Source organism: Phocoena phocoena, chromosome 10 (assembly GCF_963924675.1).
Source record: "Phocoena phocoena chromosome 10, mPhoPho1.1, whole genome shotgun sequence".
NCBI lineage: Eukaryota > Metazoa > Chordata > Mammalia > Artiodactyla > Phocoenidae > Phocoena > Phocoena phocoena.
In genome coordinates, this window is record NC_089228.1 from 65,865,528 (window position 1) to 65,882,629 (window position 17,102).

At 42.4% G+C, this 17,102-nt stretch overlaps 1 protein-coding gene across 1 annotated transcript in view; it reads left to right on the forward strand.

The window, feature by feature from the left end:
* Positions 1-17,102, forward strand: part of ANKS1A (ankyrin repeat and sterile alpha motif domain containing 1A) — a 186,296-nt gene that overhangs the window by 61,175 nt on the left and 108,019 nt on the right. Inside the window, exons 2-3 of the mRNA XM_065885950.1 lie at positions 14,705-14,785; positions 16,576-16,732. Of these exons, the coding sequence (XP_065742022.1) occupies positions 14,705-14,785; positions 16,576-16,732 (238 nt within the window). The remainder of the gene's footprint in view (positions 1-14,704; positions 14,786-16,575; positions 16,733-17,102) is intronic.

Below are 17,102 nucleotides of genomic sequence, written 5' to 3' on the forward strand. Positions count from 1 at the left end.
CTTCAGAGTAAACGATGTTGCTTGAATCGGAAGTCTTTGCCCTGGACTAGTTGCCTGGCACGGCAGGGGTTCGCTGCAGGTGGGGGATCACTTGCTGCATTTTGGAAAGAGTGTATTTTGATTTTGTCAATGGAAGAAGATACTTAAGGCAGTCAAGATCATTTTGGAGGTTATTTCAGGCATAAGGCAATGATTTTGGAAATGAAAAGGAAGGGACAAATTTGTGAACTGTTTTAGAATGTAGACTATCTGGGATTTGGTAACCCCCTGTTGACTCATTCACCTCCCTGATCTCACCATCACTTAAACTAGCAGTAGGCCACCATTTTGTACAATTCCTATAATGTGTTCTAAAATCCACCAGCGTTTGAAATCACTGACCTATTTGGTACCCTCCTCTGGGGACTGCTACTGCTGTCATTTGGGCAAGCTTGTTCTTAAGCCTCTGTAATTGAAGAGCTCCATTCAGAAGCAAATGGGAATAATTGATTTTCATCCTCCAGAGGCTGGAAAAATCAGAGACCACAGGAGGGTTTTTAAAAAGGAGACCAAATCCAGAAATAAATTTACTCCAGAACCCCTTCTTAAAAGAACTCTCTTAAGAATCTTGTAACTGGAAGCCCATCTCTCTGGAATAGATCTGGCTCGACTTTAAAAAAAAAAAAAAAGTGGATGTGTGTGCTGTTAAAGGAAAAATTGTTCTGACACTTGTTAAAAGAGTAAGGAAGATTTTCAGACGAGTGCAGTAGGAGTATTGCCATAGGGGAGAGAAACCAGGCTCATCTTCATATACAACAAGGACCAGTGGGGATTTTTGGCCAAAGAGGAGGGTGAGTGAGTCAGTGGATGGAAAATTTCTAAGAGGAGACATCAAGGATAGGGGGATTCTTGCTAAACTGACCTAACAGGATTCTTGCTATAGGCAGGCCAAGGACTTAGACATCAAAGAGGGGGGATGAGGAACTGGATCAGATATCAAGGGTGGGAGAACTCTTGATAAACTTACTTAACAGAATTCTTGCTAAAACTGGGCTGAGCAGGTCAAAGATAGGATGGGGACCAAAGTCAAGGCCTAGTTGAAAAGAGTGTTCAGAGGAGCCTGACTAAAATTTGGTCAAGGAGAGAGAGGGGTGTGTGTGTGTGTGTGTGTGTGTGTGTGTGTGTGTGTGTGTGTGTGTGTTTTATTTGAAAAGTAATACATGCCTCACCCCTAGAACAAATCAGTCTCAACAGTTTGGTATATAGCCTTCCATATGTTAGTATAGGCTTAGAAAAATACACTGTTCTTACAGAAATGAGATCATACTCTACATACTGTTATGCAGGTGCATTTCCCACTTCATGTATCTTCCACGTTTTTTCATGTCAGCACATATACACTGGTCTCATTCTTTAGAATACTTTGCTTCACTTTAGATATTGATGCCAAACCCTTATATTTTAAATTCCAGTTTATAATTTTTTTCACATACGTTATCCCATTTATTCCATAAAACAACTCTCTCAGGGTAGGGATAGGACAAGTGACATGTCTACTTTATATAAAGTTTAGATGATCTACTAGAGATTTTGTAGCTAATACAATGTGTCAAATCCAGGATTCACTCATATGGGTCAGTTGCATGTGTGAAAAAAAAATTAGATCTTTGACATTCAGCTTACAAATTAGCAACATTCAGAATACTATTTTTGTTGTGATGCTTGGGACATTTAGGAAATATATGTGGTGTGTATTGGACCTAGAATCTGATAATAAATTTCATTTGAGGTGTATATCACTTTTACATTATTAATTTCTATCTTGAAATTTTATTTTAATTTCCTTAAAACAACAGAATTATCATCTTTAAATACTTTAAGATTAAATGAATTCAGTCAGCTTGTAGCTTTCATTATAATGTTGATGCTTTCAGTAGTTACCTTAAGTAACAAGATTTGTCAGCTAATTGGATTTCTGGAAATGTTAATAGGAGTCTTTTGGTTAACTACCTCTATTCATTTCCCTCTGGGACCCGGTTCCTACCTAGAATATAGTGCCTCTCTTTCAAGACTCTTCATTGGTTTCCTATAACCCTGGAGAGAAAAAAATGAGTAAAACAGAATGAATGAGGGGCGGGGAACGTGAAGCATGGTGGAAGTGAAAGTGTATGAGCTGTGGGAAATTCATCTTATTCAGGAATGAGAAAAAACAGCTGAGAGAGTGGTTTTCAAGAAGTTGTATATAGCACAGTGTTAAGATTTTGGAGTTAAACCAGTGTCACCCATTCCAGCTCTGTGACTCTGGTTAAGTTATTCATCCCTGTACCTGTCAGTTTCCTAGGGTTCCCTTATAGGGTTCTGGTGAGAAGTAAACAGTGAGTTGTTTAAGCCACTTAAAGTATACTTGGCTCATAGCAAACATTTAATATTGGCTGTTATTTCCAGGCCGTTTAGACTCAAAATACCAAGAAAAGGGTCTCAAAGTCTGGATGGAGTAAAGTGACCATATAATTTATTGTCCAGGCTAGGATTCTGTTAATAATTATGCTGGGACAACAGATATAAGCCAGGATTTATGGTTTCCCTAAGTTGGAGGCATCTTTGCCCCCAAATGTGACTGATTAAGGCATCTTGCCTTCCTACCCAGCTCAGTTAAGCCTGTGGACTTTGACAAGCCAAGGAGCAAATCATTCTTAAAAGCTTTTCTGCGTGCGCACGCACACACACACAGACACACTCTCTCTCTCTCTCTCTCTCTGTCATATACTCACTGAACAATACAAGAAACCTTGCTTTTTCTTTCCAGGTAACATGTTACTAGAATATGAATCTGCACATATATTTAGACAAATCTGTACATTATTTTTTACTCAAAAAATAACTTGACAGGATATTTGAGTTCTTAGAAATAGTTTCCATAATCTAAAAAAGTAATTCACCATAGCCATCTTTAAATAGCTAGGCCCCCTCATGCTTTTATGTGTAGATTTCTCTTACCTGTGTAGATTTCTCACACCTTTATGTGTAGATTTCTCTTACTGCATGTGCCCGGCGCAGTGCTTTCTTGACAGTGAGGATACGGTGGTAAACATAATATATTCCGATCTGCCCGGAAGTTGCTTGTGGTCTAGTGAGAAAGGCAATCAAATAATGACAAATACAGAGCTCTGAACTGAGATCATTGTCATCAAGGCGGAGTACAAGGAGCTCTACAAGTAGCTCATGAAGAGCCCTGCCTGGCCTGGGGAGGAAAGGAAAGAGTTCCCTGAGGAGGAGAGCTTTGCTCAATGCTGAAGGGGAGTTGAAGAGGCAGGAGGGAACGGGGGGGGGGGGGGGGTTGGGGAGGAGGCAGGAGGGAGCCTGACCTTCTAGGAAAGAAGAGCCTGCATTAGGAGTGCAGAAAACTAGGAAGTGTTTGCTCTTAAAAGATCACCTTGGCTGCAGTGTGATCACACACCCTTCGCCCTGGTTGCAGAGCCCTTTCATCCCTTTTTCTTGAGAACGGATGCCACTCATCCGAGCAGTAACCCATGTTCCCTTAGCATTTGCAGTTCTTTTTATAGCATGAATCTCACTGCATTATAATTTTTTGCTTCTACGCCTCTGAGGTTCTTTAGGGCAGTGGCTTGGTCTTATTTATTATAAGGAACCTAGAATAGCACAGTGGCTTTTCTGCTCCTTCCCCTCCCCACAAATATTTGACTATTTACTCTGTGCCCTGTACTGTGTGCTTGCATGTTTGGGAAGGTGGTACAAGATGGGCATGGTCCTTGCTATCATGGAGCATGCGATGTGACAGGAGTCAGAATTTTGAACTCTGGAGACCATTTTCATGCAGTTCAGCACTTCTGTGACTTTTCCTGCTGTTGTGGAACAGAAACAGTGAATGCTGGAGTGTTAAGAAGCCAGGCTAAGGTAAATTGAATCAAATAAAAGATAAGGGCCCCCAAAGTAATAGCGTAAACGGTAAGGGAAATATGGCTTATAAAAATGTGATTATACATTATTCCTTATGACTGCATTGCAGTAAGAGCAGCGCGCTCCCGCGGTGGTATCTTGTCTCAGGTTGTCATATCCATGTCCATGTTGAGACTGTGCTCCCTCTTGCCACCATTCCCATTCCCCCTTCCCGGCGTTGATAGGGAGGCAGTGATTGAAAATAGCAGTTACTGGCGTGAATGTACAAGGTTTCTAACAGTCCCTGCTCTCCAGGAACTTGCTGGTTTGTGTGTATGTGTGGTGGGCGGAGGGGTGGGTATTGTGTGTGCACAGATTACTGACTAGAAACAGAAGACCCTTGTTCTTGGCAGGAGAGGGGAGAGCTCCTTGCTGGCTTTGTGGAAAAAGGGGGCCATTCTTCCAAGTTTTTTGTGTGAGTTGTGTCACCTGTGAGGTTAAAATGGGGCGTTGCCTTTCCACTGTGTTTCTGTCTCATAAGGGAATAAACCCTTCAAAGTCACTGCCTTTCGTCACATGTTTGAAACACAAAACTCATGGCCACAAAAGCCAAGGTGACCAGAAATATACATTTCATAGTTGACAAGGACTTGTCTAGCCTGACGTGTTGTGTCAGAATCGTTTCTGCACCATCCTTACCAAGGGGCATTTGTACACACCTCAGTTCTTTTCTGGGAAAGCAGCCACTTCTAGCTCTTAGCTCTGAGCTTCAGGTGTTTCCGCCATATTTCTGATTATTATGCTTATGTTGCTGTTTCTTGATTTAAAAATTTTACACATTCTCTCTCAGTCTTTGTTATGGAAGAGCAGGGTTTAGCTTTCTTGCACTCTCTCGGTCCACTGCCTCCCCCTTCATCCTTCAGATGTGTCACAATTTTTAGTTACATCAGTATCTAATGTTTATATTATTATGCTATTAGTATTATTCACCTGCTGAACCAACTAATATACTCCAATTCTTTTTTTTTTCTCGTTCTGCCTCTCTTGTTGGTTTTCTGAGTTTCCTATGTCCAGCTTACCCTTAATCCCCAAACTAAAACCGTACTTTTTAAATCCCTAAATATTCTTTTCCACATTCCAGGCGGACCCATCAGTTGATCTTGTCAGTTTTATTTTCTCCCACGGATGCCAAAGCCCTGCATCCTCCAGCGATGGTTGGGTATTTCTGAGGCTTGCTGTACACTTGATTCCCTTTGCCTTTTTTTGTCCCGTTTCCTGGATGCCTGTCTTCTCTCTTGGTTTGCTCGCTTATTTGGTAGAGCGCATCCTCCAGTCACTTCCTGATAAAAGGGTGTGTGGGAGGTAAAATTTAAGACTCTGCATGTCTAAAAATATCTTTATTCTCTGTTTATACTTGACTGATTCTTTGTCTGCTATAGAATTCTAGGTTGGAAATCATTTCACCTTCGAATTTTGAAAGCATTGTTCCTTTGTCTTATGGCTTACAGAAACGAAAGCCATAAGACTTTTTGAAAGTCTTGAAATTATTGAAAATTCTGATGCCAGTCAGTCCTTTGTATGTGAACTGTTTTTCCTCTCTGGAGACTGTATTCTCTTTATCCCATGTATTCTGAAATTTCACAGTGTGCCTTGGGATGGGTCTTTTTAAAAATTATTTATTGTACTAAGTATAAGATGGACTCTTTGAACTGGAAGTTCATATCCTTCAGTTCTAGGAAAATTTATTTCTTTGATAATTTTCTCCTCTCTTTCTCTGGAACTCTTGGTCCTCTAATTTTCTTATCTTTTCTCTGGAATTTCCTATCTCTTTTTTGGTTCCACTTTCTGAAGGATTTACTGAACTTTATCATCTAGCTCTTTATTTATATTTCTACTGTAATTTTTTAAAAAATTAAAATTTTATTTATTTATTTTTGGCTGCATTGGGTCTTTGTTGCTGTGCGCAGGCTTTCTTTAGTTGCAGCGAGCGGGGGCTACTCTTCATTGCGGTGCGCGGGCTTCTCATTGCGGTGGCTTCTCTTGTCGCAGAGCACGGGCTCTAGGCGCACAGCCTTCAGTAGTTGTGGCACGTGGGCTTCCGTAGTTGTGGCACATGGACTCAGTAGTTGTGGCTCACAGGCTCTAGAGCACAGGCTCAGTAGTTGTGGCTCATGGGCTTAGTTGCTCCACGGCATGTGGGATCTTCCCGGACCAGGGCTCGAACCCATGTCCCCTGCATTGGCAGGCAGATTCTTAACCACTGTGCCACCAGGGAAGTCCCACTACTATAATTTTTTAATTTCCAAAAGCTTTACACTGATTGTTCCAATTTTTTCTAATCCAGTTCTTGTGTGATAATAGGCTTTTTTGGTTGAAGTTTTATTTGGTTCCTTAGAGTCCCTTTATCCTGTTTGTTTTGTGCTCTCTCTTTTCATGTTGAATGCTTTCCTCAAATGTATGGTTCCTCAAATGTATGGTGATCCTTGGTTGTCATTTTAATTTAAAAGTGAGACACCAAAAAAGCTGATTGGATGGTCTATATACAGGTGGGATGAACTTGTCAGGGTTGGGTTTTATATGCTCTATCTAGGGTGTTTGGGCAGGAATCCACCTGCTTTGTTGGGGAATCCCTGAAAGTCAGCATCTATTGAACCGTTCTGTGGAGTCATTTGGTTTCTACAGGAAAAAATCTTCTAACCTTCTGTTTGCAAGTGGAGGGTAGGGCTATTAGCATTTTGGGAGCCAAGTGGGTGAGCAGGTCTGGAACCTCGTCCTTCAGGATGTAAACTTCCTTTTAGGGCCTTTGTTTTCGGTACAGTGCCTCTTCCTAACTCCTGCTGTTCCTAAAGTCCCTGGGTTTAGAGCCCACCTGGTTCAGTTTCTTCACAAAATAAATCCACCTTCTCCTGCCTGGGTGCAGGGGCAATAGTCTACTGGCTGCCCTGCATGTGACCGGAGACCTGGTGGGCTAATGCTGCTGCATACAGAATTTGTATCAAGTCCTCGTTTTCAGCCCCTCCTCATCTCTGGTCTCCTGTGCCACTAGGTACTTCTAATCACTGACCCTTCCCAGGGTGCTTGTGTGAATTGGCATCCCCTTCCCTGGGTGCAGGGATTCACTTTCTTAGCTTTGCCAATTTATCTACTTTTCATCTTCCAAAAATGTTGACATTTTATGTTCACTGTTATCCTTCTCGTATTCTTTTTTTGTTTGTTTTTACTCTCATTTTAGTGGGTTTCAGGATTGAGCAAAAATAAAAATACATGTTCAGTTTTTCCCAGTCAACTAGAATTCCTTTGGCATTGTTTTGGGGGTTTCTTGTCTGATCATTTCATGTCTGTAAGTTGTGTCTTTCTCCAAAGATCACAAGCTTCTTTGACAATGGGAATGGTTTCCTAGACTCCTTATTATCTCTCCTTTTACCCTCAACAGTTAATTATGTAGAAAGCATTTTAGTAAGGACGTGTCAAATTCATTTGAGTAAGATGAAGTCTTTTTAAAATTAGACTGACTTTGGACAGTGTTTCCTTCTGTTGGAAAACTGCCAGTCCTTCCTGAGGTTCAGAGATAAATCTGCCTTTGCAAGGATAACTAAAAGAGGAAAACAGAGAAGGCCTTTGGCAGAAAAAGGCTGATGAGACAAACTCCTGTTTAGACCTTAATGATTTAATGAAGAATTGATGGAGAGCTGCCCAGAACCTCTCTTCCCCCTCAAGTTTGTTGCCGTTGCTCCCTCAGGGTCAGTGATGGAGCAGGCCCTTTTCCGACTTGGTGTTCTGAGAGTCTTTGACTTCCTAAGGACTAATGCAGGAGGAGACCCACAGAGCTTCAAGTTTTTAAAAAAATAAATTTATTTATTTCATTGGGTTTCTGTTGCTGCTCGCGGGCTTTCTCTAGTTGCGGCAAGTGGGGGCTACTCATTGTGGTGTGCGGGCTGGTGGCTTCTCTTGTTGTGGAGCACGGGCTCTAGGCATGTGGGCTTCAGTAGTTGTGGCACGTGGGCTCAGTAGTTGTGGCTCACGGGCTCTAGAGCGCAGGCTCAGTAGTTGTGGCGCACGGGCTTAGTTGCTTCATGGCATGTGGGATCTTCCCGGACCAGGGCTCGAACCTGTGTCCCCTGCACTGGCAGGCAGATTCTTAACCACTGAGGCACCAGGGAAGTCCCTCCAAGTTGTTTGGTCTCAACAGTTAAGGTCAAGAGCCTGAATAAACTAGAAGGAATATGCATTAGAAGTCAGACGTGGGATTTTGTTTCAGTTCCACATTAATTAGCTATATGACAATCAGTAAGTCATTTGGACTTCAGTTTTCTTACCTGTAAGATGGAAATAACAACATGTATTCCCTACTTTATAATATCGTTGTAAGGGCAACATACATGTTTGTCAACATTTGAGCACTGTCATTTTAAACTAACCATGTAACCATGGTATTCCAGACCCTCATCTGCCTACTGACTGAACATCTACACATGGGAGTCCAAATTCATTTCAGCCTCAACTAATCCAAAACAAAACTCCCTGTGCCTCCTCCCTTCCCCTGCCTCATACTGCCACAATCACGAAACAAAGCAACACGGGTTTTCCTCCTCAAATTACTCTCTCATTAGCCACTGAATTGTTCACACACACACCCCCCACCCAATTTGGTCACCAGATCCTGTCTTTTCTATTGAATCTATCCTTTTTTCTCAGCGCTCCTTACCACTGCCTTTGTTCAGGTCCTTACTTCATGCCTGAATTGCTAACTGGTAGCTGGGCTCCCTGGATCTAGTCACACACTTCTTCCAGTCTATCGTCTATACAAATGCTTAGCATAATGATTTTTTTTCAAATTCAGAAATATTTAAAACCATCAACAGTATGGTGGATAACAAATTCACTAAGTTCCCACTTCCCAGCTGTCAACAGAAGGATTTTTGTAAAACTTACATCTTACCATTCCCTGCTTGAAACTTTCAGTGGCCCACGGGACCCTTCATGACCGGGCTCTGCCTGCCTCTCCATCCTCGCATTCACCATCATGCTCCAGCCACTCACAGGTACTTGCACTTGCCCCAGTTTGCTGGGACTACTCAGGAGACCTTGAATTTGGGCGTTTCCTCCTTGTTTCTCCTGCCTGGCTGATTCCATCTAAGCTTTAAAGGCTCAGCTTAAGTGTCTCGTCTGTCTGCAAAGCCTCCCTTATTCCCATTTCCGCGTGAGCTATGCTTTGCATACTTCCTAGAATTCATGCAGTGTATCATCGTTTGTTTACTCGTCTGACTTCCCCACTCTCCTCAAGGGTGGAGACTATAACTTTCTGGCGTATGGAAGATAGTGCCTAAACATTTATTCAGTTGAACTGGATTGGACACTCTGCCAGCCCTTTGAGATGCCATTACTTGTCTGTGTGAAGTAAGCAGTTAGGTAACTGGACAACATGAAGCAAGCTTGCTGACAGCTAAGAGCCACTGTAGGATATCGTTTAGTCCTGATCCCACAGAGTAGTCACAGATGAAAGTGGACTGGCCATTTTGGTTCCAACTTACGGTTCTTCTGTCTCTGTGTTTTATGTAAAGATATCTCAGGGGGCTTCCCTGGTGGCGCAGTGGTTGAGAGTCCGCCTGCCAATGCGGAGGACACGGGTTCGTGCCCCAGCCCGGGAAGATCCCACATGCTGCGGAGCGGCTGGGCCCGTGAGCCATGGCCGCTGAGCCTGAGCGTACGGAGCCTGTGCTCTGCAAGGGGTGAGGCCACAGCAGTGAGAGGCTCGCGTACCGCAAAAAAAAAAAAAAAAAAAAAAAGATATCTCAGATGCAGTATGCTTACATGTCCCATCAAGAGATTGTTGCCATTTTTAATGGATAGAGAGTAGCAGGTTCATTACACTACACAGAGATCATGTCACACTGGGGTCGCAGCTTAGGAAAAACCGAATGTTAGAAGTTGCAAACTGGTAGCCCTGGGCAGTTCCTTGCACAGTGCTGTGCTCTGGGAAACATGAAGGAGTCCCTTAAACGGCTTAAAATATATAGTATGGAAGCGCAGCATAAAGAATTCACTGTGGTCCAAGGTCAAATGTAACCAGTGCTGTGGTGATGGTGCACTAAATGTTTAGGGATCTCCTGTACCTTTCTTTTTCTTTTCCTGGTTCTCTTGGTGCTTTGTGCTCTGCTTTTGTTTGTCAGTGATCAGCCCTTTGGTACTTACTGCTTTAGAGAAACCTAATAGGACAGCTGTGATAGGGAGGAAGGCCTAGATTGTAAATAGCTCTTTTCTTGGGCTGCCAAAAGGGAAGAAACTTGGGTGGAGGGGGATGTTACTACCATCCTGTCTGAAGCTAAGATTCCAAGCAGAGAGATGACAGTTCTCTATCTTCATTTAGGTTTTATTTAATATATTCCCCATTCCCCCAAATTTTTCCCCATGAGCATTTAGAAGAAATGCTAGTTAGAGCAAAAGGAGGGGAAAAGGCCTTACCCAGTTGGGAAAGTTGCAGGAAAGTGCTTATCTTTCTGCCTTGTCTTTTCTAATTGTTTTGAGGTAGTTTTAGTGCTGGTATGGGATATCCAAACTTAATCACCTCTAAACCGGAGACATGGAGGTAAAAGTTAGAAAATGACAGAGGGCTTGCTCAGTTCTGCCTTTTTGTTAAAAGCAAGGGCAGTTTAAACCTCAGTTTTAAGGTTACTTTGGGACCTGGATTGAGATGGTTGAAGAGGTAGCAGATTCCTAATGCAGTACTAGGAGCTGACAGACCTGAGCTCCCAGATGCTTTAACCAGTGTTACTATTCCCTTTTTCCCAACTCCTCTTGTTTATTCCAGTCATCTTGCTATTGTGTGCGACCTTGTATGACTGCATCTTCACTTCATCTTGTCATCCGGTTAGATCACAAAGTCCCTGTTTGGCCAAAGGCCAAGAGCACCATAAATGGGAGTTTTGGATCTGCCACTGATTTGGCTTGTAATTTGGGGCAAATAATTTGTTTTTGGGTTTTAGTGTCACCTAGTTTATAATAGAATGATGATTTTTTGTCTTGTGGGGCGATTTGAAACTAAGTATGAAAATTGTACCTCCTAGGTTTTCCAGATCTGTTTCACTTTCCATCGTTCTATTCATTGTCAGGCATAGGTATATTATTTTTGGTTTAGGAAATGAGGTATAAATGTGACAAAGAGATCATTGCTTTTAACTTTTCATTTGGAAGGTGCTATAGGAATCCAAGCTTAATGGAGGATGGGGACACCAGGAAGAAACTCAAGCTCCTGACCTTGTCACCAGCTTCCTTAGTTGACAAGGAACAAATAATGTAGCTGTCAGTACACATGTCCTCTCTTTTCACTTAAAATTTATCTTAAGCTTTTAAGCCAAATACCTACATGCTTATTAAAGTGACCCATGTCACACATATACAACCATTTATTATTAACATTTCATTTTTTTCTCTTCTTTTCCCTGTACATAGGTTCCTTCCCCTCTTTAAAAAAAATATTCTGAAAAGACTACTACATGAATGTATTCTCACTGTGTTTTACATAGTGTGGTAGAATACAGAGCAGAACGTGAAAGTCCCCCTTCACCACTCTGTGGTGCCCCCGCGACACACGCTTCCTTCCCCAGAGGGAACCACTGTCAACACTGGATGAGCATGCTTCCCATCGCCATCCAAGGGTGTGTGCGTGTGCGTGTGTGTGCATGTGTGTACTTATAAAATGAGGGCTTATCTTTTGAATATTATACAATGACTTCTTTTTTTTCCACTTTACTGTAACACAGCATATCTTATAAAATCTTTCCACGTCAGGACAAGTAAGTCCAACTTGTTATTTTCCTTTGTTGTTAACTGTTACGTAATAATTCATTTTATGGGGGTACCTGGTATTTAACTCCCTACCTATAGGTGGACGTTAAATTTGTAGTTCTTACTCTTACAGTGGATCAGTCCTGAACAAGGATGTGTCTTTGTGCGTGTGTACAAGCGTTTCTGTTGGATAGTGCCTGAAGTGGAAATGCTGGCCCAGAGTGAATGCCTATTTTTGGTTTTGGTGGGTGCTTCTGAATTGTCTTCCCAGAGGAATTCACCAATTTAAATTCGTACCAGTGGTATTTAAGAGTGTTTGTTTCCCTGATCTTTACAAGCGTTTTATAACGTCATCATTTTCATTTTTGTCAGTCTGATAGGTGAAAAGTGGTATGTGATTATTCTAATTGCCATTCTTCTAGGTTATGTTTCTGTAGATATAGCCTTGTCTGATTTCTGCCTTTTAGGAATCCCTCAACATTGCCAGTTACTTGATAACATTTTTTCTTATTTTCTTAGGCTGAATCTCTCTATCTGTTTTATGTCCATCAATTATCTGTGGTGTAGGGTGGGAATCGTTTCACTTCATACAACTTTAGACAGGAGATGGGGTAAACTTGTGCACTCAATTTACAGTCGTGATAAATGTCTCTCATATATATTTTTTCTCTACAATATTTACAATTTTTTTTCTTTTTTCTCCTTAGCATTACATTGTAACCTCTATTCTGTCTTATTACACAGCAATATAAATAGTATATAATATTCTATCTGTCTCCACCTTAGTTATCATAGTCATTTCTCTGTTGATGGACTTTTAGGCTATTTCTAAAATTTTATTGTTATAAATAATGCTGCTTCCAACATCTGTGTAATAAAGGCTCTGGGCCCAGATGGTTTTACTGGTGATTATAATTTTAGTGCTCTATCAGGGATATTAGCTCGGTGCTTTGTGACAGCCTGGAGGGGTGGGATAGGGAGAGTGGGAGGGAGGGAGACGCAAGAGGGAGGACATATGGGAACATGTATATATATAACTGATTCACTTTGTTGTAGAGCAGAAACTAACACACCATTGTAAAGCAGTTGTACCCCAATAAAGATGTTAAAAATAAATAAATAACAAAGTAATTCTTTCTCAAAAAAGAAAAAAATTTTAGTGCTCTATGTCAGTGATTCCTGAATATAGAAATCCGTAGATAGCTGCCCAGGTGATCTGTGACTTAAACCTAATACTGATATCACCCAATAATGGTAGCACAAAAAGCAAAAACTTTAGACCAGCTTCCTTTATGAATGAAGATGTGAAAATGCTAAGTAAAATACTCTCAAGTAGAAGTCACTGATATGGCCCTAATGGATAATGGCCAAATAAGGTTTACTCCAGGAATGAAAGAATGGCTCAACATTAAGAAAGCTATTGATAGGGCTTCCCTGGTGGCGCAGTTGTTGAGAGTCCGCCTGCCGATACAGGGGACACGGGTTCGTGCCCCGGTCCGGGAGGATCCCACATGCTGTGGAGTGGCTGGGCCTGTGAGCCATGGCCGCTGAGCCTGCGCGTCCGGAACCTGTGCTCCGCAGTGGGGGGGCCACAGCAGTGAGAGGCCCGCGCACCACAAAAAAAAAAAAAAAAAATTAGTTGGTTCACTGTGAAAAACTATGATATTATCTATAGATACAAAAACGTATTTAAATTAAACAGTATTTCTAATACATTTAAAAGGGAAAAAAATAAGATACTTCCTTTACATGTTACAGAGTGTCTACCTCTAACTAACTGCCAATAGCATTAGCAGGACAGAACAAGGCTTCCCTCTACTACTTAATAGTATTTTAGAAGCTCTGGCCAATGTAGTAAGGTATGAAACAGAAGTCAGAATTAAGGCTTTGAGGATTAAATGAGATGACATTTCAACCATCTTAGTCTGATATTTCTGATTCAAATAAGGCACTCAAATTGTAGATTCTGTTGTTATTCTTTTTATTACCAATAAGACATATTCACAAAGGAAAGACAGAATTGTCCCTTGCATCTTAACACATGTATCCTGCTGCTTTTATGAATGTGGGTTCTTTGATCTTAGTCCTTGTGGTTGAATGATCCTGATTATCTGGTCTAGAGTTTCTCTCAAGACTTCAGTCACCAGGAGTAGAGGTGGGTACTCAGTACCTGTAACTGACTGAATGGTTTGGTTCAGTGATTTTTAAAAATTTTTGGCTGCATTGGGTCTTCGTTGTGGTATGTGGGCTTCTCATCGCGGTGGCTTCTCTTGTCGTAGAGCATGGGCTCTAGGCGTGCAGGCTTCATAGTTGTGGCACGCAGGCTCTAGAGCACAGGCTCAGTAGTTGTGGCACATGGGCTTACTTGCTTCACAGCATGTGGGATCTTCCTGGACCAGGGATCGAACCAGTGTCCCCTGCATTGGCAGGCTCATTCTTAACCACTGTGCCACCAGGGAAGTCCCTGGTTCAGTGATATTTTTGATGACCTTTCAACGAGCTGTTCTTACAATCCTGACAGTATTCAGAGACACGAGTCCCAGACTGAGTGAGTAATAAAGTTACCAATGAGGAGGGGCTTCCCTGGTGGCGCAGTGGTTGAGAGTCCGCCTGCCGATGCAGGGGACACGGGTTCGTGCCCCGGTCCGGGAAGATCCCACATGCCGTGGAGCGGCTGGGCCCGTGAGCCATGGCCACTGAGCCTGCGTGTCCGGAGCCTGTGCTCCGCAACAGGAGAGGCCACAACAGTCAGAGGCCCGCATACCGCAAAAAAAAAAAAAAAGGAAAGTTACCAATGAGGAGAATGATACAGGAAAACAAGCTCTGAAATGATGACACGGTTGTCTTGATACTTGACTCCTTGTTCAGCACCCCATTGTGTACCCTCAGTGCTGTGCATTTCTGTAGTAAATAGCTGCTTTCTTTTATCAGGAGTCATGTGGAAGTAACCCATTTGGTTAACCACCACACAGAATTCTTTTCCAGGCAGCTAGATGTCTCTAAATTTGGTTTGTGACTTCAGTCTTTTTTTTTCCCCCTATAGCATCTGGAGAGGGCCAAATGTGAACTGTGTTGACAGCACTGGGTATACACCTCTGCACCATGCTGCTTTGAATGGCCATAAGTAAGTATTAACGTGCTACATTCCTGCCCCACTCTTCAGAACCCAGGCCTTCAGATTGTCTTTTTAAATTTTTTCCTTCTGTAAGGGTGTACAAAGCAGGGATGCTGAAGAACAGAGAAAAACTAAATTTAGTCCATCCAGAATTCTTGAGTCTCTCTTTAGTGTATAATATAAACATCCTTCCCCACCCCACTCCCAAAATAACTTTAACCAAAGGTTAAGTTTTACCTTTCTTCTGCTTATTCTTTTCCCCTTTGAAATGGGACAGTGCCTTGCAATGATCTGAATACAAAGCTCAAATGTGGGGCAGCCAGAACATAATGGTGCTGGATGATGTATTATGTAACCAGTCCCTTTATAAACTGAAAATAGATCGAGTGGTCATGAGAAACTTTCTTTCTGTTGACTTTATCTTTCTGCTTGCCACTCTCTCCTCATAAAATTAACCTTGTCCACAACAAGAACCATTTTTAAGGGGAAAAATAAATAAATAATATGGCCTACTTAATTCCCTTGAGTATAGAGAGGTTATCAGGAATTTGTGATTTGTGTGGGGTTTGTCTGGGAAGTTTTCTGGAGAAGGTGTGCTTTGGCAAGGGGGTGGGTGGTGGTTTGAGAGAAGGCACAGGTTTCAGTGGTTTGGCAGCTTGAAGAGGGCGCTGCCCTTCAAGTGAGGTAGAATGGCAAGGCTCAGAGCAGGAGCAGGCCGAGTGGTGGAGTACAGTACGTAGATTTGCCAGGAAGAATGAAAACCGGAGTGTAACGGAAGACAGGGCATCGGGGAGAGTTTGAGGCCTAATACTAAAGGAGATAAGCAGTAGAAGTTTAGTTTTTATGGGGAAGGATTATTGGGACCATTTAGATTTTTCCGAGCGAGAACAGGGCCCTACCACCTCATGGTATTCTGTTTCACTTTTGCAATATTTGGCCCAGCCTAATTGATGCTGATGTGCCGGAAAGAAGCAATGGTTGTTTCCTTCTACATTAAACTTTTCTAAGATATATGGAATGTGATCATTTCCTGTAATGTGGTCTTTTCTATAACCATCTTAGACAAAGCTAACAGAAAATCTGTAGAGACTCCCTCCACCTTAAATGGTGGGGTAACCTGAATTCAAGTGAATCTCAGACTTAAATGACTGTAGCTTGTTAGCCAAGTTCATCTCCAGATGCTGTTTTTATTTACAGTGGAGATTTTCTTTGACCTCATGTGCGTGGGGATAGTTATACATTTATATCTACTTAATTAGTGGTGTCACCAAGAAGGAAGCCAAGTCCTTCTTTCTGGATGTATCAAGTGATACCATACGCATCTGGCTTATGTTTGCAACCACTTTAATTCTGCTCTGCGTGTCCGCTTCCAGCTCCCACATCACTAAGTGCTCTGAATAATGTGGTGAATAATGATATTTGTTTTGCATGACTGCTTTTATGTAAATTCTATCCCTGAATGCTGTTTCAACATCACAAACAAGGAAACATTGCAAGGTTTAGACAAGGGGACCAGACGTTTTCAAAATAATGGAAAATAGATGGATTATGTAGAAAGCCCAGATACACCAGGAGGTGATGAGTCAGTGTAGTGTGCCTCAAGATGGCTCAGCTGCTGTCAACAGCTGTACAAGTAGCTCATGGAATAAAAGGAAGAGCTGGGCGGTGAGCTCAGGTAGAGATGGGGAGCCAGGTGAGATAATCTCTGTGAAAGGGCTTTGTGCCAAACAGATGTGCAGAACTGTTAGTACGAAAGACTTGTGGGTTCTGCAAACTCATGATCGATTTTTGCCTTCTAGGGATGTGGTCGAGGTTCTTCTGAGGAACGACGCGCTGACCAACGTGGCTGACTCTAAAGGCTGTTACCCTCTGCACTTGGCAGCCTGGAAAGGAGATGCCCAGATAGTGCGATTGCTCATCCATCAAGGGCCCTCACACACCAAAGTCAATGAACAGGTTGGAGGGAAGGGAAGCTTTCTCCACTCAGCTACAGCCAGACCTTGGCAGTCCCATCACCGTCTCAGTCCCGTAACTCAGATCTCAGGGAACCAGCTCTTCCCTGGCCTAAGGGTGATTCCCCTCTTCCCAGCGCTACTCCTTCTAGTGCGTCAGGGAAACCTTGTACCATGAAGGGTGCATTTCATATGCATTTGAATCGTGCAGATTTGGAATAGTACTGTAACAAAGCTATAAATACTCACCTCACGTGCAAAACTGGAAATAATGCAAATCCTGCAAAATTGCCCTGAGTTCATTTCAAACCGGGGGGCTTTTGCCATCAACGTGGCAGTGCAGCTTTAGCTGGTAAACAGAAATACTCCCAGCA